At 40.7% G+C, this 23,249-nt stretch overlaps 1 protein-coding gene across 1 annotated transcript; it reads left to right on the top strand.

Annotated features, from left to right (window-relative positions):
• Positions 1–8,391: 8,391 nt before the first annotated feature.
• adgrg1 (adhesion G protein-coupled receptor G1) lies at positions 8,392–18,883 on the top strand. Its single transcript, XM_052562332.1, has 14 exons — positions 8,392–9,010; positions 13,445–13,530; positions 13,741–14,184; positions 14,347–14,395; positions 15,247–15,361; positions 15,469–15,588; positions 15,694–15,804; positions 16,136–16,178; positions 16,269–16,372; positions 16,836–16,954; positions 17,088–17,347; positions 17,465–17,579; positions 17,662–17,936; positions 18,148–18,883. Exons 2-14 carry the CDS (start codon positions 13,464–13,466, stop codon positions 18,270–18,272), a joined length of 1,947 nt encoding a protein of 648 aa, XP_052418292.1. The 5' UTR covers positions 8,392–9,010; positions 13,445–13,463; the 3' UTR covers positions 18,273–18,883.
• The last annotated feature ends 4,366 nt before the right edge of the window (positions 18,884–23,249 follow it).

Here is a 23,249-nt window from a genome sequence, read left to right as displayed (position 1 = left end):
CCGAGGCGGTGCCCGATACTGTTTCCGAGGCGGTGCCCGATGCAGTTCCCGAGGCGAAGCCTGATGCAGTTCCCGAGGCGAAGCCTGATGCTGTTTCCGAGGCGGTGCCCGATGCAGTTCCCGAGGCGGTGCCCGATGCAGTTCCCGAGGCGGTGCTCGATGCAGTTCCCGAGGCGGTGCCCGATGCAGTTCCCGAGGCGGTGCCCGATGCAGTTCCCGAGGCGGTGCCCGATACTGTTCCCGAGGCGGTGCCCGATACTGTTTCCGAGGCGGTGCCCGATGCAGTTCCCGAGGCGGTGCCCGATGCAGTTCCCGAGGCGGTGCCCGATGCTGTTTCCGAGGCGGTGCCCGATGCAGTTCCCGAGGCGGTGCCCGATGCAGTTCCCGAGGCGGTGCCCGATGCAGTTCCCGAGGCGGTGCCCGATGCAGTTCCCGAGGCGGTGCCCGATGCTGTTCCCGAGGCGGAGCCCGATGCTGTTCCCGAGGCGGAGCCCGATGCTGTTCCCGAGGCGGAGCCCGATGCTGTTCCCGAGGCGGAGCCCGATGCAGTTCCCGAGGCGGTGCCCGATGCTGTTCCCGAGGCCGAGGTCGTTCCCGAGGCGGTGCCCGATGCAGTTCCCGAGGCGGAGCCCGATGCAGTTCCCGAGGCCGAGGTCGTTCCCGAGGCGGTGCCCGATGCAGTTCCCGAGGCGGAGCCCGATGCAGTTCCCGAGGCGGAGCCCGATGCTGTTCCCGAGGCGGTGCCCGATGCTGTTCCCGAGGCGGTGCCCGATGCTGTTCCCGAGGCGGAGCCCGATGCTGTTCCCGAGGCGGTGCCCGATGCTGTTCCCGAGGCGGAGCCGGATGCTGTTCCCGAGGCGGTGCCCGATGCTGTTCCCGAGGCCGAGGCCGATGCAGTTCCCGAGGCGAAGCCCGATGCAGTTCCCGATGCTGTTTCCGAGGCGGTGCCCGATGCAGTTCCCGAGGCGGAGCCCGATGCAGTTCCCGAGGCGGTGCCCGATGCAGTTCCCGAGGCGGTGCCCGATACTGTTCCCGAGGCGGTGCCCGATACTGTTTCCGAGGCGGTGCCCGATGCTGTTCCCGAGGCGGTGCCCGATGCTGTTCCCGAGGCGGAGCCCGATGCTGTTCCCGAGGCGGTGCCCGATGCTGTTCCCGAGGCGGAGCCGGATGCTGTTCCCGAGGCGGTGCCCGATGCTGTTCCCGAGGCCGAGGCCGATGCAGTTCCCGAGGCGAAGCCCGATGCAGTTCCCGATGCTGTTTCCGAGGCGGTGCCCGATGCAGTTCCCGAGGCGGAGCCCGATGCAGTTCCCGAGGCGGTGCCCGATGCAGTTCCCGAGGCGGTGCCCGATACTGTTCCCGAGGCGGTGCCCGATACTGTTTCCGAGGCGGTGCCCGATGCAGTTCCCGAGGCGAAGCCTGATGCAGTTCCCGAGGCGAAGCCTGATGCAGTTCCCGATGCAGTTCCCGAGGCGGTGCCCGATGCTGTTTCCGAGGCGGTGCCCTATGCAGTTCCCGAGGCGGAGCCCGATGCAGTTCCCGAGGCGGTGCTCGATGCAGTTCCCGAGGCGGTGCCCGATGCAGTTCCCGAGGCGGTGCCCGATGCAGTTCCCGAGGCGGTGCCCGAGGCGGAGCCCGATGCTGTTCCCGAGGCGGAGCCCGATGCTGTTCCCGAGGCGGAGCCCGATGCAGTTCCCGAGGCGGTGCCCGATGCTGTTTCCGAGGCGGAGCCCGATGCAGTTCCCGAGGCGGTGCTCGATGCAGTTCCCGAGGCGGTGCTCGATGCTGTTCCCGAGGCGGAGCCCGATGCTGTTCCCGAGGCGGAGCCCGATGCAGTTCCCGAGGCGGTGCCCGATGCTGTTCCCGAGGCCGAGGTCGTTCCCGAGGCGGTGCCCGATGCTGTTCCCGAGGCCGAGGTCGTTCCCGAGGCGGTGCCCGATGCAGTTCCCGAGGCGGAGCCCGATGCAGTTCCCGAGGCGGTGCCCGAGGTTGTTCCCGAGGCGGTGCACGATGTTGTTCCCGAGGCGGTGTCCGTTACAGTTCCCGAGGCGGTGACCACAAGGCCGTGGTGGTCTTCGGCTCCGCCCTGGGAGACTCTGGCGGTGACCACGAGGACGTGGTGGTCATCCGCTCCGCCCTGGGGGACTCTGGCGGTGACCACGAGGACGTGGTGGTCGTCCGCTCCACCCTGGTGGACTCTGGTGATGACCATGAGGACGTGGTGGTCTTCTGCTCCGCCCTGGTGGACTCCGGCCTCGACCACAGAGACGTGGTGGTCTTCCGCTCCGCCCTGGAGGGCTTTGACTTTAACCACAAGGCCATGGTGGTCTTCCGCTCCGCCCTGGAGGGCTCTGGCCTTGACCACACGACTGTGGTGGTCATCTGCTCCGTCCTAGTGGACGCCTCAACATGTCCTTCATGGACTTATGTTTTGTGTTTTTTTTTGAGTTCTGTTTCTGTCTGTTCTTTTAGTTTAGTCTGGCCCTCCGTCCCTCCCCCTGTACCTCCTCCGGTCCTCCTCCCTCCTGGTCTCCCGGTTTTATGTATCATTTCTGGTGTTTGTTCCCCTTGTGTTCCTTTTCTGGCCCTCCGTCCCTCCCCCTGAGCCTCCACCTGTCCGCCTCCCTCCTGGTCTCTGTGTCATGTTTTGTCTTTAAGCGTCTGGTAGCCGCTCCGTAGAGGGGGGGTACTGTCACAGTGTCTGGGTTGTTGTTCCCCGGGGTTCCACTAGATGTCCTCCTTCTCACGGTGTCTGTCCCAGATCACTTCCTGTTCCCTTATATGGTCACCTTCCTCCTTGTTACCTGATTGATTGTTCACCCCACCTGTCTCCTGTTTCCCAATTATCCTTCTGTGTATAAATACCCAGTCTGTCTTAGTCTATGTCACGGAGTCCTTGTCTGATGTCATTGTGTTTCAGGTCCATCAGTCTTGCTTTGTCTTACCCTATGTGTCTCATTCTCTCGTTCCACCAGACTTCCTCTACCTTCCATTCTTCCGAGTTCCCCGTTTCATCCGGTTCCCTTTTTGTTTGATTTGTCTCTCATGACTGTTTATTTTGTATTTACCCCTCTGTTTAAATAAAACCCTTACCTGCATTTGGATCTACCCTCTCGTTGTGTTTTTCCCCAATACCTATCGTGACAAGTATAGGATCTACTGAATATTCTTCAGTTTTATGCAAAACAGAAATACAACAAATATATCAGATCTCTGTCATATGGCCAAAAAATGAATACAGAAAATAAGCTTTTTTGCATAGTTGTATTTGACACATGAAAACTGTAACAATGCATCTTACAAGATAACACAATGTAACCTTGCTTCACTTGAATCCCCAAGTGAACTTTATATTTAATCCTCTATTTAAAATGTAAAAAATGACATAAAATATAATTTAGATACCATTTAATATATATATATATATATATATATATATATATATATTATGTATGGAGCTTATTTTTATTTTTTTAATAGAGAATTAAATATCAAATATTTTAAGAGAAGACCAACCCCATATGTTCATAATTCATTTTACAAATATTACATATTTCAGAGAGAAATAAAAAATGATGGTTCAACTGGCTTACACTTATTTATACAACAATATTGGAATATAGTCTACTCTACTCAAACACATTCTGAACACGACTCAGAAGTGTAGAATATTAAAGCAGGTTTGTGGTTGTTTAAGCAAAACAGCCTCATGTTCAGAACAGGAACATAGATATTAAATGTTTCAGAGTCCACAAATAATGACTGTTTGGTGTACACTAAAAATAAAGGTACTTAAAAGGTTCTTTACAGCAATGCCATAGAAGAACCATTCAGTTAAAGGTTCTTTAAAGAACCATCTTTTTCTAACCCATTTATAATATGAAGAGAGCTGTGAAGAGTGCAGCTGGCAACTAGGGAAATACCTGGTGACAGCCTTGAGAGACAGCTGGCAGGAGGCAAAGACCCCAATGGGCCTTCCCCAAGTTATCTCCCTGTGGTAGGAGGGACCTGGCATTATCAGTGTATAGATCCCACCCACTTTTGGCTACAAAAAGCTCTAAGAAGAAAAAACCCCAGAGTCAGCAAGAGCGTGGGATGATGATGACTCACTGATAGACTACATCGCTTTTTGACCCAGTAATGAAACAGACAATGAGAATGATGATCAGCAAGACACCTGAGATGACAACACCTACTTCAGGAATTAAACTCCAGAGCTGTAGTTGCGGCTTGACCAAGGAAACAACATATGCATGCCTAAGAAGATACCAAGGCCTAAAAAAGTGCTTGCGGAAGATGAGGAGCCAAGCAAAGTGGTACCCCCAAAAGGCCAACCAGCAACAGTGTACATCCGGGAATAAGATCCAGGGGCGAAAACCACAAGTCAGATGACCAAAATCCTGTGAGAAAAAGGAGTGGGAGACAATTGACACAGACATCAAGAAACAAGTAATTCCAACTGCATGGAGGAGGGCAGGAGGTATCCCAATCCCCAAGGAAAATAACTCTGTGGACATCAGCCAGTTCCGCCAAATCAGCATCTTAAATGTTGAAGGCAAAATCTTCTTCAGTGTAATGGCTCATAGGCTGGCAGTCTACCTGGAAAAGAACCACTTAATTGATACCACAGTGCAGAAAGCATGGATTCGAGGGTTCTCTGGCTGCTTAGAGCATACAAACATGACATGGAATCAAATCCAATTGACAATTTATGATTGTACCACAGCATGGCAACAAGTCAAAATGGGAATAATGGCAGGATACACTATCTCACCTCTAGCTTTTGCAATGGAGCTTATCATCCGTGCCTCTCGGTGGGTGGTAGGAGGGCAGAAGCTCAAATCTGGACTTCGTCTCCCTCCCATCAGAGCCTACATGGATGATGTGACCATCCTCACTACTACAAAGGCTTGTGCTAGGCAGCTGATAAACAAGCTGCAGGAGACCATTCAGTGGGCCCAGATGGAAATAAAGCTTAGAAAGTCCAGGAGTATTTCAGTCATCAAGGGGAAGCTGTCGGAACATCAGTTTTATGTCAGCAAGGAGCCTATACCAACAGTGGCAGAGAAGCCAGTTAAGAGTCTTGGAAGTTGGTACCATGCCACCCTCAAGGACTCAGGGCAAGTGGACCAGCTAAGGCAGGACACCATGTGTGGCCTTGAGAGTATCAACAAGACCATGCTCCCTGGCAGGCTAAAGTTGTGGTGCCTTCAGTTTGGGCCACTACCCAGACTGATGTGGCCTCTAACCATCTATGAGGTTCCAATCTCAAAGGTAGAAAAAACTTGAGAGGTTGTTTAGCTCATTCGCCAAAAAGTGGCTGGGAATTCCCAGATGCTTTACTAATATCGGGCTGTATGGAAGAGGCATCATGGAGATTCCTATCTCAAGCCTTGCAGAAGAGTTCAAATGCTTTAAAGTAAGAATGGAGATGACATGAGTCCCATCACCCATGTGTTTCCCAAACAGCTTCTATTATGGTGACTGGAAGAAAATGGAACCCAACTGCAGCTATTCACCAGGTGAAGTCAGACCAAAGGCACAGAGACATCATTGGTATTGTGCAACAGGGAAGAGGAGGCCTCGGCCTTGGAGAGAGTAAACCATCGTGGCATGGGGCACCTCCAACTAAGCGCTGACAGCTGGTTGTCGAGGAGGTACGTCGGCAAGAACAGGCAACAAGGTGTGCAAAAGCTGCCTCACAAGCCAAACAATGAAAGCGGATGAGATGGGAGGAAGTTGAGAGGAGAAAGTTCTCTGGGAGGGAGCTGATGAGTATGGAAGCATTTCACATCAGCACAATCCTGCGTGCTACGTTTGACATCTTGCCTTCCCCCTCAAACCTCAACCAATGGTACGGAGAAGACCCGACATGCCCCCTCTGTCCCCTCAGACTAGACTTTGTGCTCTGCTCCTTCTAACTCCACATTGTGTACATCATAGAGCTTTCCGTTCCATGGGAGGCTGATGTAGAGGAGGCATTTAAGCTCAAGAGACTTAAGTACACTGAACTGGCAGCTGAGGATGATTAACGCGAATGGAAAGCCAATGTTTGCCTAGTGGAAACTGGCTGCAGAGGTTTCGTGGGCAAGTCAACCAATGCTTAAGGAATTGGGTGTGCAAGGCCAAACTCTATGCCAAACCATAAAAGCCCTCTCAGGTGCAGCAGAAGAAGCAAATCGATGGCTATGGGTGAAAAGGAGAGAATCCGCCTAGGCTCCTACTAACATTTGCAATGTAAGGGTGAAAGCAGAGGGTGGCACACCTGGGACGCCAGGTGGTGCCGATGAGCACTCTGGAGGTGTCATGGGCTTATCATTGAAACGCCAGAGAAGGAAGGTGCCCACCTGATGACCCAATGAAGCAAAAAAAAAAAAAAAAAAATCTCCCCTTTCTCACTCAACCAGACCCGTAGCCATTACAGCGAGGAAACCCCTCCTATGGATGCATCGTTACCACTCATACATCAGGTTGTTTAAATAGGGGATTGTTTCACCTAGTCCTAAAACATAACTGAAGAACCTTCCTTCGCCACAAAGAACCTTATGTAAAACAGAAACGTTCTTTAGATGTTAAAGGTTCTTTGGAACCATTTAGAACCATTTAGAAAAATAAAAGGTTATTATATGGTATTGTGAAGCACATTTATTTTTAAGAGTGTACGAGAAGAGTTATTTCGATTATTCAGTTCAGAAGCATTTTTTGGGTGTGCTTGAACCTGTTTTCATTTTTGTGTCTGTGTTTATCTATGAGTGCAAAACCCTTTCATGCTGGTATCCTTAATCTCTCTTTATAAACATCAATTTGGAGTTCCCCCAGCCTGTGAGATCACCATGGATTTACACAGCAGGAGTCAGCACTGCTTCACAACTGCTGAGAGAGGCAACAAAAGAGCAGAACTACTGCCTTTGTTGGCTGGTTGCCGTTTCACTATATACCATATGCACTTGCTGCCATCTGTTTCTTGTAGCTTTAAACTATGCCAAAATACAAGTAAGCTTCATAGAATGACCTAATGTACCAAAAGTGTTTGTCTATGACTATGCATGAGAGGTAGAATATCTCTCTGAGGTATGCATGAACTGCTGTATTTCTCAGAGGCAGAGCCATGTTGTGAAAATTTCTGTGACAGAGGCCCCTGATGCCATCGTAAAGCAGTGGTCTGTTCAACATTGGTGCTGTTGTGACCTTAAACTCCAATAAAATGGACAACTTTGCAAACAAGATGCATAGTAAGATGCTTAAGAGAAAGACTAGAGCTGTGTGAAAAGTCTCTTCTTTTTTTCATCCCACGTACAAGTTCAGACAAATGCGGCAGTGGCAATCTGAAACCTCACTGAAAGGAGTTTATGTCCTCTTGGGGAACAAGTTACACATTGTCTATAGCTTAACCATGCATGTTAAATACTGAAAGGGAAATTCTTAGTTCATTTCAGGAGGTGGTGGCCAGTTTACAGCTTTTAGTCATGTATAAATACATAATTTGGAATTAAAAACAAATAGTCTATGACTAATATGGGTCAACAGGGAGGGTATTTTTATTTTATTTTACATTTTGTGCTACACTTTATCAAGATGTCTATGTCTATGAGTTATGAACATGTATTGCAAACTATCTTTTTTTTTAAGTGCAGAAATGTTTCTTAACCATCAAATTAGCATATTAGAAGGATTTCCGAAAAATGTGGTGACCTTGAAGAATGGAGTTATGACTGTTTCAGAAAAAAAGTATCCTCTAGGATTATATTACTTTTAAAATACATTGAAATAGGAAATACTTGTTTCGTAATAATATTTCACAATATATATATTTTTTTACTGTAGTGACTGTGATAAGAGACTTCTTTCAAAAACAAAGAAACCTTACCGACCCATTTTTTTTTTTTTTACATATTATAACTGAAATATATATGTATAAATATTTCGACAGTGTCTATAAAGGCCAAGGTCTGACAAAGGCTTTTTGTTTCTCCAGAAGACTGATGTTGAAAGATGTGTATATATATGTATGTATGTAGCCTATGTATGTATACTTTCTGCTGTATTTCAGTAAAGATATATCACTGGCCTATATATTACTTCTAACTCCGGCAATGAGATGTATCAAACAAAATCAAACATGCTGTAAATGTCTGACTATTTATGGTCTTTCAACATCAGTCTTCTGGAGAAACAAAAAGCCTTTGTCAGACCTTGGCCTTTATAAACACTGTCGAAATAGCAGCTGAGACGCACAGGAAGCCAGGTGCTCCAACTGATCAACAGAAAGCACACACACACACACATACTGAGTATAGCACTCCCTCCCCTACATGTCCACTACCTAGCAATGCAATCTTATCGGTATCTTGGACATTATGGCTTTATTGTAGGGATTAATTTGTAACAAATTCCGAGGCACCAGAGGTTGCCCTTAAAAGGACATGTTTCCAATACTAAGAAAATACTTGTTTTGCATTTGTTTGTTCTTTTTCTTAGCTTTTTTGTTTATCATACAAAAATAAATCCTGACTGTTTAAACTCAATCCTGGCATCCCTCCTCCCATAACATATTGTAGCCCACCTGGCCTTAAATTTCTACAGAAGCTTGTTTTAAGTTTACGATTTCAGTCGCATCATCGTTATACAGCAGTTTCTAAACAAATATTGTCATGCTGTCATGTAACCGCCTCTGGTGCGGTAGTGTTTCTTGGATCTCGTCGTAGTGGTTAAGTCTACCTCCGCTTTCTGCATGACTAACTAACATGATAATGTGACACTACTAGCGCCTTCAGTTCAGTAACACGCTCTGAGAGAATGAGTCACTGCGCGCGGACTCTCTGAGTGCCAGCCACTTGCGTTTTTTTTGCTCTTCCACTCGTTTTATTTTACACGTGTATTGACGGGTTCTGTCTCACCGGGAACATTATTGCAAAATAAACAGCCACCGTTTACGCGACAGTTTTCCGACAACCAGGCGAGTGTTTTGTGTACGGGAGCAATATAGCAAGTGTTCTGCGTTCGTCTATGAACGGTAAGTCAATTTCTTCATGTTTGCGAATATGTTACACGATATGATGTCAGATCACTCGGTCTTTAAGAAAGGTGTTAGTGTAAATTTGATGTTTTCATACATTAGGACTTGGATATCTTATACCGATAACAAAATATGCTCGTGAATATAATTTTGAAAGAATGTAAAGAGGTTTTACTATTTTTATGTTTTTACAACTGAAGCAACAAGTTGTTGAAGTATTAATTTCACAAAAATTGAGTGTTTATAAAGCAATATATGAATCCTCTGAAAATTTGTTTTATCAAACCCTTAGGTAGCCTATAGCTGTTGTGACAACTAGCCCCGCTCTCCCATCATTCCTTTGTATTGTCATAAATGGACACGGTTTTTGTATTTGCACTAATAGAATAAACTATCAAATGGCTAAAATGTGTAAAAATTATTTCAGATAACCAAGTGGATGAGCTTCATGTAACACTTGACATGCTATAACCTTTAATAGGATTAGATTAACAGCACACATTCCAGCCTTTTTAAGAGAAACATGCAGTTTTTCTGTTTTCCGCATGCATTTCTCTCAATTGTTTTGCTGTACTCTAAAAAAAAATTAGAAAACATTTTTTTAAGGTAATTTGTTGCAAACAATATATTAGAGCTATATTTAATAAAAAAGTTTCTTTATTTAAATGTAGCTTAAATAAATTGTTTGCAACCACTTCCCTAAAAAAATGTTAGTAAATTCAGTGAATCATTTTTTCACTGTAATATATGAGACAAGAAGCTCCTTGGGGAAATTGGAGATCAGGTGGAGGAGCAGCAGCCACATATTTACTCCGAGGCTATGAACAAATCAAAGACACACTGAGACTGTGTGCTTTAGTGAAACCTTCAACAATCCTGTATCCCCCCCACCCCCTTCGGTCAGTGCACCTCAATAGAAAGGAATGCTTCCTTTATGCCTTCTATATAACTGACTGAGAAGATTGAGCCTTTGCCTACTACTGACATACTGACTTCATTTTTGCATATTAGAGGGCACAATGCAAATGCAAACTGAATTTAGAGGAACTGGTAGCTATTAAGCATATAACACCCAAATATAACCACAACTGTGTGTTTAAATGCTTATTAAATTGCAATCAGACATGTTTTACTTGTAACTTCTCTTCACGTCTAGTAAAATGTTGGTTTTCCTGTCTGAACCATGGTGGTTGACCTGCTCAACTAAATGTCAAAGAGGTTTTTTTGGTTTAATGCAACTTATCTTCAATGTGATCACCACTGAATTATTGAAAGACCTTTGCCCTCAGTCCCTGCTACTTGTCAGTTCAGCTCAGAATGAAGCGAGCTGAAAGGCCTCTCGCTTTTTTGTCTGGCACTGATGTCACAAAGGAAAAGCACAATAGATTGACCTAGTTCATCTCAAAGTTCACATTCTTGTTCTGTGCGAGTTGTTAGCTTTTCTAGACACAACACTGGTCATGGAAATGCTCTAGAAATGCAAGTCTTCACTTGGGTAGGACTTCAAAACATGTTGAATCTCATGTTTAGATTTTATCAGTGCAAGAACAAGTTGCATTGCATTGTTTAATCAACACAGTAGTTATTTTATGGAGCAGAGGCTCATGAGTTTGTGACCCAATTTTCCAGTTATTATAATTAAAAGATGAAGTGTTATATGATGATTGCTGTAGGAAATAACATAGCAAGGGCGAGAAAATGTTATGAATTTGAGCAAAGATTCCTTTATATGCACAGCTTAAAACTGGCAATGTGCCTCCTTTGAATTAATGGACTTCACCAGCTCTTTTCAGTGGTGCTTGGAGAGAAAAGGGACATTCTTTGACTGCTGTGAGGTCCTCATAGCTGGAACAATGGCAGTGGGAGAGAGTGCCAGAAAGGGCGGAGGCATAGACGCACCCTTCTCAAACATAGAATGGAGGAACTGGGTACTCTTAGTAGTAGTGAGTTGCTTGCTCTGTTAAAACCCCATAGTCATCATCTTTATACACAATTTCGATGTTTAATTTTCGTTTCCCATTTCAGTGAAGCACATCATACACATATTCGGTAAAAACGATCATAATTTTAGAAGACATAATCTAAGTGGACATTTCATGTGATTGGAAAAAATAAAGTAAAATACTGTTAAATGTAAGAACAAGTAATCTTATCATTTACAGTGGAAAAAGTCAAGCCGCATTCCCATAATTCTTTGTTTAGCAGCTCAGATTTGATGATTTTTCATTGAAATAATTGTATTTCTTCTTATTTTTTTCCATTCTTATCAATTATGTACATTTAGCATATCCCATTTTAGCATTTTCATATTTTTTGTTTATAAATTTGTTTTATTTTCATTGCTTGAATTTTTTCAATGTTTTGTTTTTGCTTGTAAAGCACTTTGAATTCCATTGGATATGTTTAAAAGGTACTATACAGTATAAAAATAAATAATAATAATAATTAATTAATTATTGATTTGATTGATTATTAGTGTGCATCCACGTAGTTTGCTCATCTGCATTGGAGGAACATGTTGTTGGGTCCTGCTAGTATCCGGTGACCAGTGTGGGTGGAAAAACTATGAAACCAAATGAATAACCACAACATAGGTATTAAGATGGCAGCTGCTGCTTTGAAGGTTGTTTTGTTATAAGGTTTAGGTGTTTTTTTTTTTTTTTTTTTTTTTGTGAAAAGGAATCCATTTCAAAAAGGCTCTCAAAACTCGGCATATTGTCCAGTTGATCTAAACTGCATATTAACATTTCATTTAGAAATAGACAACTTCCCTTAAACCCAAGAATATTTGTTGCTACAGTGTTAGTATAGGCTACCTTTGTGTCAAAACGCTTTCAGAAATGTCTCACACATATTTCTGACACTATATGCAATAGACATTTTAACAGATATTTTGCAGCTTTTGTCAAAATGTTTGTATTTTGTGAGCTCAGTCTGGTGAAAGGAAGTATGTATGTGCATGTTTGCTGTTTAGATGTTATCATTGCTCTATCCACACAGCTGCATTGCTCGACATTGTTTTAACAACACAGCAGTTATTTTATGTTAGTATCTCTTGTATCTCACCTATGTGTCTCTTACACTTCATGTTATGCAGACATGCAATTTCATTATAGTTGTGTCTTTCTAGACCACATCTTATTATAGAAGCAGCGGTGTTAAAGCACATTAAGTTGTTTCATCTTCAGACCAAATTGAGGAGCTGGGGGCGTTGCGTTTTGCATAATGCTTGCCACAACAGGCTGATGCATGTTTGTGCTCGAAAATGCAGGAAAGCCACAGTGGTGTCTTATCTTTACGGTGTGCAATATTCTCCTACAGTTTCATTTCGACTAGTTTGGCTCATATCTCTGACAGATGTAAAGGTCAACGCGCAGAAAAGCAAAACGGCAGATCTTTGCTACATATGTGAGAACTAATTGAAGTGTTGAAGCACTGGCCCTGTGTTACCCACAGAAAGCTTAAACCTATTTGTGAAATCGGCGTAGTGCACTGTTTAAAAAAATAGTTTCACCAAAACGGAAAATTTGCATCTCCAAGATGAGTTTCTTCATCGGAACTGATCGGGAGAAATTTAGCATTATGTCACTTTCTCACAAATGAATCTTCTGCAGTGAATGGGTGCCGTCAGAGTGAGAGTCCAAACAGCTGATGAAAACATCACAATAATCCACAAGCAATCCACACAACTCCAATCTATCATTTAACATCGTGTCAAGTGAAAAGCTTGCATGTGTGTAAGAAAATATCAAGGGTTTCTGTCATCAAAGTGAGAAAGAAACTTCAGCTGTTAACACTCAAATTTGAAGAAGAGACTTGGGGATCTGTTGTGTACCTCAATGCCTGTGCTGACTCAGGTCCAAAAAAAAAACACACCATTCAAGATCTGACTCATCCACTGTCACTGGCTGGGACTGAAAGTGTGTTATGATTCATCTTATAGGAGATCTGAGACATGCTCTTTGTCTTGAGGACTGCATTGCTAAAAAAAAAAAAAAAAAAAAAAGTTTGTGACAAAGATGGCATCATATCTGTGTGCTGCACTGAATATGTCCATTTGCATTATCATCTCAATAGTCCCTTTGTCACAGGATAAAGTCTGTTCTCATTGATAAGAGATGGCAGTTGTAGCCTAGCATGCATCAGAATGTATTTTTACCCCTGCATGTATGTGTTCTCATTGATAAGGGCCCAGGAATAGATGTGTTACTAGATGGCTGCCTCTTTATCACAAGAATAGTGAGCTAATGAGAAGGTTTTTGTTCCATAGATAAAGCAGATGTGTCTTTTACTTATTAAATGAGGTGGTAAGTGGAAGTAACAGACAAGATATTGATAACTTGATTTCCAATTCATATGGGTTGCTGTAGTATGGCTCTACTGAGGCATGCCATTATGTGTATCTTTAACTGAGTTCTCTCTTGCTTTCAGGCATCATCTCTGAGCTACAATGGAGCAGAATCCAAAGTCTGTAAGAATGTGGATAATCATCTGCCTTCTGTTTATTTTGGGTCAAGGTAAGGTTCATCAGGTTATTACTGATGAAGTGAAATGTATTGGCCGCCATTGTTATTAGTATCTTGTTTAATGAATCTATTTTTATAATGAAAATGCATACTTGATAAATGCATAAATGTGATAGTTCGGATAGTTTGTTATAAATATCTTTAGAATTCTTAGTTTGCAGCTTAACATTTATATATTTAATTTTACTTTATTTTGTTCAGCAATGGAGAATGACAGAGACTTTAAGATGTGTGGAATATGGCGCCATGGCAACGCATCCCGAAATCTGAAATATGATTTGAAAACAGGCTGTAAAGAAATTGAGATTTCAGCCAACGAGAGTACACTCTCAATTCAAGGCAGTATCACAGCCATGTGTACCCGATCTTCATCCATTCCTCTAATATCAAGTCCTCTTCAAAATCAAAGTCATTTCTGTGTGTTGTGGGAGCCGCTGCTGGACCTGCTGATAGTGCAGGTGAATGGAACCAATCACACTCTGTGTGAATCACATGGCCTTCAAGGAAAGTGCTGCACTGACCTCTCACAAGGGAAACACACACGTGCTGCTTTGTATGGTATTGTAAAAGGCAGCACCCATGGTGATATCATCATATATGATGCCATGGAAGTATATCGTTTTCGAGGAGATACAATCAACTGCAGTAAGAAACTTTAATATGTAAAATTTGTTATCTTAAAATTTGTAGAATATTTGACCTACAGGTCAAAAGGTTACACTAACTGAGCTCACTTGTGAGTTTCACATTTCTGAGCATGTAAGTAGTTTTAGTTTCAATATATTTCTTCTGTTTTCCCACTTACAGAGGAGAAATTCTGTGATGAGGCAAGTCAGAAGCACAGTGGAGCAAACATGTGAGAAAATCATCATTTTATTTTGGTTTGGTAGTTTCACTATTATTTTAAAGTCTTGTGAACTGATGCAGTCTATCATGCAGATAGCAAAAGGTGATGTTGTGCATGCCTGTAAAGAGCCCAATCAGGCCATGCTTAAGTATGAGTGAAAAGCAGAGGTTGAGTTGCAAACAGGAAACTGAACCCTTGACTACAATGCCTTACAAACTTTTGCTCACTTTTTATGCATGGACTGCCAAGTGTTTTGTTGAATTTTTAATACATTACACATCTTCAACATTTTATTTACTGTATATATGCCCCCATGTATTGTGCATGTTCATTTGATATGCTGAGTCATCTTAATAATTGTATGCATAAGCTATTTAAGAAATAGGTGTGTACATATTGTGTGGTTACAAAAGAGGTGTTTACTGTGGTTTTTATTATAACCATAATGCATACACACCCTTCACAACCCTACTATAAATAAGTAGTTTTTTTCTCTGAATGAAAAAGGTAGTAGTATTGTGGTGCAGTTTGTGTATTTACGGTTACTGTATATATAAATATGACATGTAATTTTACATGACGTGTATTTCTGAAGTAGAAAGAAGACTTCAGGGTTTTAGGTTTTGTATTTGTCACATACACCGTTATATACAGAATACAACTTGCAGTGAAATGTAAAACCTGGTCAGCTAGTCAGATCTATTGCATTAAATATAGAAATATTAGCTGGTATGCCTAATATGTTACAAAAATATTTGATCATGTTCGAAAGTTTAAGAATAACTTTTTTTAAATCACTTTTTTAACATTCATGAATGTGTTGATCATGTCTAAATGCATTTGTCTGTGTGTGTTTGCAGGATAGAGGAAGTGGTGATGAAATCCAATAAAACAGGTCATGTGGATCTACCTTGTGCTGAGAGCACAATCATTGAGATGAAAGAGGGTTTCACAGGACTCAATTTCACTCTGACAGTAAATATCACTGACCTTTTAGAAGCACAAAGTTCAAATAACCGAATAATTGAGTCACAGGAAGGTCTCTTTCCAGCATCTGAATAAAAATATATGTTGTATTCCAGACTCAAACTGTAGCACCAAACATGACACCCTCCGTTTATCTTCCTTCCTGTCTGAAATCCCAATCAAGAAACACATCCAAAGTGGTGTGTACTTACTTCCAAAAAAAGACCTTGTTCCAGGTATGACAATATTTGTCAAGCAGACATGATTATTTAGCTTATATTAGCCTACCAACATACACAGCAACATGTACAGTATGACATAACAGTATATGTGTTGTGTAGAGGGGCTCATATGATCTTCTGGGTGGCGTAGTTGGACTCTCTGTGGAGAACGAGATCATCAAAAACCTCCCAGAACCTGTCAGAATCAGGTTCCATCACTCTGCTATCCCAGTACGTCTTTTCGAGCATGTTTCGTTTTTTCATACTTTTTCATGATATACCATATTTGTTGTTATATTAACAGGCTATTTATAAGCTTAACATCAAGCTCACATCATTTTTTACTGAGTAGACTAAATATATGCCATTTTATTAACTCTGACATGACAAGGCTGATGAGGTGAAGCGGGATAAAAATCAAATTGCTGATGTTGTTTTTGACATTAAAATCATTAACTCATACAGAATAGCAATGGTAAATCTGTACTGTATGTGCTGAGCCACTCTCTTTGAACTGATTGTAGATGCATTTTTCCTAACCTCTTCTATTATCATTTCACAGCCAAACCATTCTAGAAGCTGTGTTTCATGGGACACAAGACGAGGTGCGCTCAAGTTCATAGACACATCAATACAAATGTTTCAATGCTAGCTGAAGCACAATTTCTGACTGTTCTGTTAATGTGTCTCTGCAGATAATGAAGTGACCTGGAGATATGACGGCTGTGATACTGTTAAAATCCATGACACAGAGACCGAATGTTGCTGTAATCATCTCACATACTTTGCTATTCTTGTGGTGAGTAGCAGCATTAGTTTAGTTATTGCTGGTAATATTTATCACTGAGAGACAATCTTTATGTATAAAAGGTACTTCTGGAAATGAATGAGAAGTGCTGTATACTGAATGGTACCTGTTGCTAAATAGTATTTAGAAAACAGCATTAGGTGTAAACTCTCTAAAATTAGAGCAATCCCAAATCAATGTATAATCGCAAACATGTTGAAGATTAGCCAATGGGTTGTAGATTTATTAACCGGTAAGCTGTTTTCCTACAAAAGCAGGTTGTGTAGCATAGTTTCAAGATTTCAAGAATAGTGAAACCTCTCCAACAAGACATCCACTAAAAAAGTGCCACCTGGTCCTCTTTCCAGAGTTATACTCTCTCTCTCTCTCTCTTTTTTTTTTTTTTTTTGCCAACCTTTTCATAAAACAGATTTGGTGATACACACCCCTTGTCTCTTTTTCTTTATTGCTTCAGCAAGTGGAACAGAAGGCTACAGTTCGCCATCTACAGACTCTGACGTTCATTACAGCTGTGGGCTGTGCTGTGTCCTTAGTTAGCTGTTTGGTTCTCTTCTACTGGCTCTGTAACCGCAGGTAACTATAACTTCTGTGGCTTGGAATTCAACACCATCACAAAAAATGCTAGTTCAGTGAAAATTCCATTGTGAATCTCACCTGTTTTTTTTCTTTTGTCTTGTTTTGTCTGTTTGTCTCTGTGTTCCAAAAGAGGGAAGAAAACCCAGATCTCACTGGTTCACCGTGGTCTAGTAGTGGCGATATTTCTTCTGTGCTTGTTCTTCATTCTTACTGGCACACTGGCCAATGTAGGAAATGAAACTGTTTGTAAAATAACAGGATCCCTTCTGCATTATGCGCTGCTGAGCACACTCTGCTGGATGGCCTTGGAAGTGTTTCACACGTTCTTACTCATCCGCAAGGTGTTCACCTCAACTCTCCCGACATGGATATTTTACTTAGTAGGCTTTGGTGAGTGAAAACAACAATTTTAATAGTTCAAGTTATAAAAATAGCGTTATAAAAACAAGCAGAAGAGTATTTCGTGAATATAAACATTATAATTAATGTTTTTCTTTTCAATTTCAGGTCTTCCGTTTCTGCTGGTCGGTATACTGCTCACGATACAGGATATTTATGACGTGGATATTTATGGCAAAAGGGAGATTGTGCCAAGTGATGATGTCAACAGTACTTACCGCATGTAAGGAGACATATTTACAGTACTTACGTTTAGATATAACAGCATACGAAAATTATAATAAACTCTGCTCCGGCTTACCCAGGTGCTGGATGTTGGAGAATGAAAAGAGCCTATTGGCTCATTACATCATAAATGTTGGCTTACTTGCTGTTGTGGTGAGCTCTGGAGCCGTCATGCTTTTCCTTGTGGTGAGGGAGATCCGCAACCGGCCTGACTGGAAGAAGATTCATGTGGCTTTTCTCAGTATCTGGGGTCTCACCTGTCTGTTTGGCACGACGTGGGGCCTTGGTTTCCTGGATTTTGGTCCAATGTCAGAGACCATTCTCTTCCTCTTCTGCATTATCAATAGTTTACAAGGTAAGGTTTGTCTTGAATGCACTATCACAAAATACACAAGGTCACATCGAGGCTAGGCTATTGTGTCAACATAAGCCGAGTTCCTGTTGCTCCATATAAAAATAAAACTGCCTTGAGACTTGTTTCCTTTTCTTATCATTTCCTTCAGATATATTGAATTTATATATTCATCATCTTCCATTCTGATGCCATTTCCTTGTGTTCCCACCAGGATTTTTTCTCATGCTGCGATACTATGCTCTTGAACGGATGAAAAAGAAAGATAGGTCACTTTCGGATGGGAGCAGCTCTGGATCTTCAAAGCAGCATATGTTACAGACTCATGAGAAGAGTTAAAACTCTGGTGGTGCTCAAACAGTGTCTTTCTGCCAAATTTCACTTCTTTCAGAGATGTTACCTTGAGAGATTATTCACAAAGGGCGTTTGTAAAAATCCTTTCTCATCCTGCTGGTTAGGGTGTTGAATGTTCCTCAGATGACATTGCACTGATAACGGGTCACAGAGCAACAGGAAGATAAGCATAAATGATCCACCTGTCATAAGCTGTATTTCTGTGTTCGTATTTTTAGTATGAGTATGTTAGTTTGCTCAGCACTTTAGCTTTTTACTACTGTGTAAAACTGCTGTATTCATTGTGAAATGTGAATAGGTGTTCTAGCAAATAACTTTTAATGATGAATAATTCAATTTTTGGGACAATTGTGTGAGAAAAGTTAAAAGTTAAAACTGCCCCCCCCAAAAAAGTGTATTCATTTTTAGGATAAAAGTAAATGAGCTAAGAAACTGTGTATTTGTTCTGTTAGAAGCAAGCAAGTTGCACTTTTGTTTGTTTTTCCAAGTTTTGTAATGAAATAGAGTAAAGCACAAACTTTGTTTTGTTTTTAATATTTCTTACTTTGTACGTGTATTTTTGTTGTCATATTATAATATAGAATATATAAAATCAATATTATTGGTGTTTGGTGATTTTTTTATTTTTTATCATTTGTTTTTCCACATTTTTGAACATTTTGGCAAAAAGATGGGTAAAAACCCAACATAATACTAATTTAAATGAACTGTATTTATAGCATCATAAAAGTTTAATATAGCACTTTAGCACCAAAAGGGGTTCTGCTTTTCTTTTCTTTTTTTCTTTCCTTTTTTTTAAATTGCCAAAGAACCCTAATTTTTTTTTTACTGTTTTGAAACATCTTTTCCAGCAAGTTATTTATTCATAAAATCACTCTTCAAAATGAGAAGAAATTGAATTTGTTTGATCAAGTAAAAAGAGAAAATAATTGAAGAGAATTAATAGAGACACTGAAAGAGGACATAAGTAGAGAAGTAAAGTAAAAACACAGGCAACATTTTCTATTTAAAACCCAAGGGATGATAGGGTACAGTGAAGGAAAACACCTTAAGGACTGACTTTTTTCCCCCCCTGTGAAACATAAGTTATGCGTCCAGAATAGTTATACTTTGATGATGACATCAATTATAAACCAAGAATGAAAAATGTAATGTTTTTATTTTATTAGATTTTAACATAGAATATTATTAATTTTATTATTATTTTTATTTATTTATTTTTATTTAATGGGCGTTTTGCCCCACAGGTTCCGAAAATGTAATTATATTTCCCTTAAATAACCTGTACTCCCTATCTGCTGGAAACTACATCACTTACGGTGGAATCTGTTTTTTCACCAGTGTAAGCTTAATTATGGTGAATGGTATTACATCATCTTGTCAATGTACTCCATAGTTACAGCAAAATGTATTGTGACTTTATCTAATTGTTATTTTGGGAAAATCAGTGGGGATGGGGGCTTTCCCCCACTCTACCCTAAACAACAGAAATAATTAATTACCATCAAACAAACTAAACCACTTAGAACTGTAGCCTTCAAAACAAGAATATGAACTAACTATCTGTGAATCAGAACCTTAAAATGATCATCGGGGAGAGAGAGGCGACCTCTGGTGGCAGGTGTGTGGAGCTGCAGTCTCAGAACCACGTCTGGCGGGAACAGCTGTGAGTCCCTAATCAATCTTCCTACTGGGATTTTGTCTGCGGTTCTTCTACGCAAAAATCCCCAGATTTTCATATGATAGGGACTCTGTGTGAAAGCAATGTTTTTTATTCATTTCACAGACGCCCATTGGGATTTGAGTCTGGGCTTTGCTGTGGTATTTGATGCATGCTCCAGGAGTCCAGGTCATTGTTGTTGTTGATTTGGAAGATGAACCATCATCCAAGTCCCAGTGCTCTTGTGGACTTCAGCATATTTCCAGCAGGAACTTTCTGTATCCATCCATTATTTATCTTCATGAGTTTCCCAGTCACCTTAACAGATAAAATATCCCCAAAGCGTGATGCCACGCCCACCACAATTTATCACAGTCAGAATTCACTTAACTGGCCAAATAAGTTGCATTTAATAATGAATTTGCCATGGTTGTCTGCTCCAACAAGTAGACATATAAGGTACTTTTGGTATGACATTAAATAGAACATATAATATCAACATATCACAAAATTTTTACAATTAGGCTATTATAAATGAAATACAACATAAGTTGCTGATTCTTTACTACACCTTACATTGCATTGGAAATGTTCTTATATTCTTGCTTTAATGCTGTATTTTTTATTTTATTTTTATAAATACATTTAAAAATTCCATGACGATCTGCTGGAATGTTCTGTTGTCTTTGTGGTATAGCCTAGGAATGAGCCCTGTATTGCATTCTGATGTTCTATGGAAAATATTAACATAATGGGTATTGCGTCGAAGTTCCCCTTTGTTCAGCTTGATTTTCATCTAAACTCCTAGTTTACAGTTTGTTCACTGTGTTGCAGCTCCTTTGTGGAAAGTTGCATAAGGGGTTTTACTGACTCTTGAGTGGAGTACTCACTTACACACGTACATGCACTAGATCACTGACATACACTCATGAATTCATATCAGAGCAGACGAATACTGAGAAGAATCTAGATGTGTCACATAACTTCATATTTTTATATATAAAATTATTAAAGTTTATTTGTTCAATTTAACAAGTGAGGGTTGATGGCAAGACTAGGAAACCAGATAAAGGGAACAAGCCTAGACATTTTCCATCAAGTAGCATGGAAATGGTAAGACTGATTGCATCTGTAATGAATTTCATGCCTTTAGTCTTGTATTGCTCAGGTAATGATAAATGTTAATCATTTTTGGATAAAAAAAAAAAAATCAATGTATTGACTAGTTTTATCAGATTACAATAGCTCAACAATGTGAATCATTGGCAGTATCTGTTTAACTCTGTTATCTATATTTAATTTTATTTATCGTTAGAAATTCTAAATGCCTCTTTTTGCTCATGTACAATAATTTATAATAAAACAGTTACAGTAATAAATTAACAGTAAAAGTGACAATAGTTTTTTTTTTTCTGAGATAACAGAGCGTGAAAGTGATAAACCAATAAATGACTCACAAGAATACTTTCTATTATGAGTTATGTCACTATGGACATCCCCTTTTCTTTAAGATAGAAATATCACTTCCCATTCACTTGTCACGTTGATAATGGATCAGCAAATGGTGTAAGGCTTAATTCTAAGTTTTAGCCTTGCAAAGAAAACCCCAAGTGTGTGACAGACACCTCTTTTTGCAATTTCGGCAGACATCTGAGAAAAAAGAGGAAATTGCTTTTATTGTTGAGAAAGATGGAGTCACATGATGAGCTAACACACCCACAGCTGTAGAAGTAGCATATGTTAGCCATGTGATACCGTTATGACTGGAGGCAATGGAGACACAGTGTATGTATACGCTAATAAAAATTGCTATGTTAAATGTGTGCTGAGTGGTTAATAATTAATAACTGTTGCCTGTCTATTTCCACTCCCCTGCCTTATTGTCTTCCCTTTATAGCTATTTTGTATGGCTAGTATGATGTTATTCATGCGGTCATTACTTTCAGGACAAATGAAGTAGGCTAAGGGGAAGTGATGAATACTTGGAAAAAAAGTGACAATCTTCATTTTGATGATGTTAATAGACTTCATAAACCACACCAATGATTTACCCTTAGATGACCCTGTTTTAGTGGGTGACACTTCCAGCACTATTTTCCCCAAAATTGTTCAACAATCCATGTGCTTCAGATATATCATTTTTGTCCTCAAAATATTTCAACCATAAATACATACAAACGTAGCCTACATAAATTACAAAAATAATTAAATGAATATATATATATATATATATATATATATATATATATATATATATATATATATGTACACTAACCTAAAGGATTACACCTGTTCAATTTCTCATTAATGCAATTATCTAATCAACCAATCACATGGCAGTTGCTTCAATGCATTTAGGGTTTGGTCCTGGTGAAGACAATCTCCTGAACTCCAAACTGAATGTCAGAATGGGAAAGAAAGTTGATTTAGCAATTTTGAGCGTGGCATGGTTGTTGGTGCCAGATAGGCCGGTCTGAGTATTACACAATCTGCTCAATTACTGGGATTTTCACGCACAACTATTTCAAGGGTTTACAAAGAATGGTGAGAAAAGTGAAAAATATCCAGTATGCAGCAGTCCTGTGGGCGAAAATGCCTTGTTGATGCTACAGTTCAGAGGAGAATGGGCCGACTACTTCAAGTTGATAGAAGAGCATCTTTGATTGAAATAACCACTCGTTACAACCGAGGCATGCAGCAAAGCATTTGTGAAGCCACAACAGGCACAACCTTGAGATGGATGGGCTACAACAGCAAAAGACCCCACCGGGTACCACTCATTTCCACTACAAATAGGAAAAAGAGGCTACAGTTTGCACGAGCTCACCAAAATTGGACCGTTGAAGACTGGAAAAATGTTGCCTGGTCTGATGAGTCTCGATTTCTGTTGAGACATTCATTTGGTAGAGACAGAATTTGGCGTAAACAGAATGAGAACATGGATCCATCATGTCTTGTTACCACTGGCGCCAAGGTTTATATTTTTTAGGTAAAAAAAATAATAAAAAAAAAAAAATAATAATTATATATATATATATATATATATATATATATATATATATATATATATATATATATATATATATATATATATATATATATATATATATATACACACACACACACACAGAGAGAGAATCAAGTAGAAAAAAAACATTCACATGTTATATTTGAAGAAAAATCAGAGAAGAACAAAGCCTACTTTACAATGTTAAAAAAAAAAAATCTTGAAACACCGTTGCCTTTATCACTGTATGACTGAATAGCTATTTTCTTACCCTAACATATATTTCATTCAGCTT

Source organism: Carassius gibelio, chromosome B7, assembly GCF_023724105.1.
Source record: "Carassius gibelio isolate Cgi1373 ecotype wild population from Czech Republic chromosome B7, carGib1.2-hapl.c, whole genome shotgun sequence".
Taxonomy (NCBI): Eukaryota; Metazoa; Chordata; class Actinopteri; order Cypriniformes; family Cyprinidae; genus Carassius; species Carassius gibelio.
Note: the sequence above shows the minus strand (reverse complement) of the source record. Positions and strands in the feature narration are given on the sequence as shown.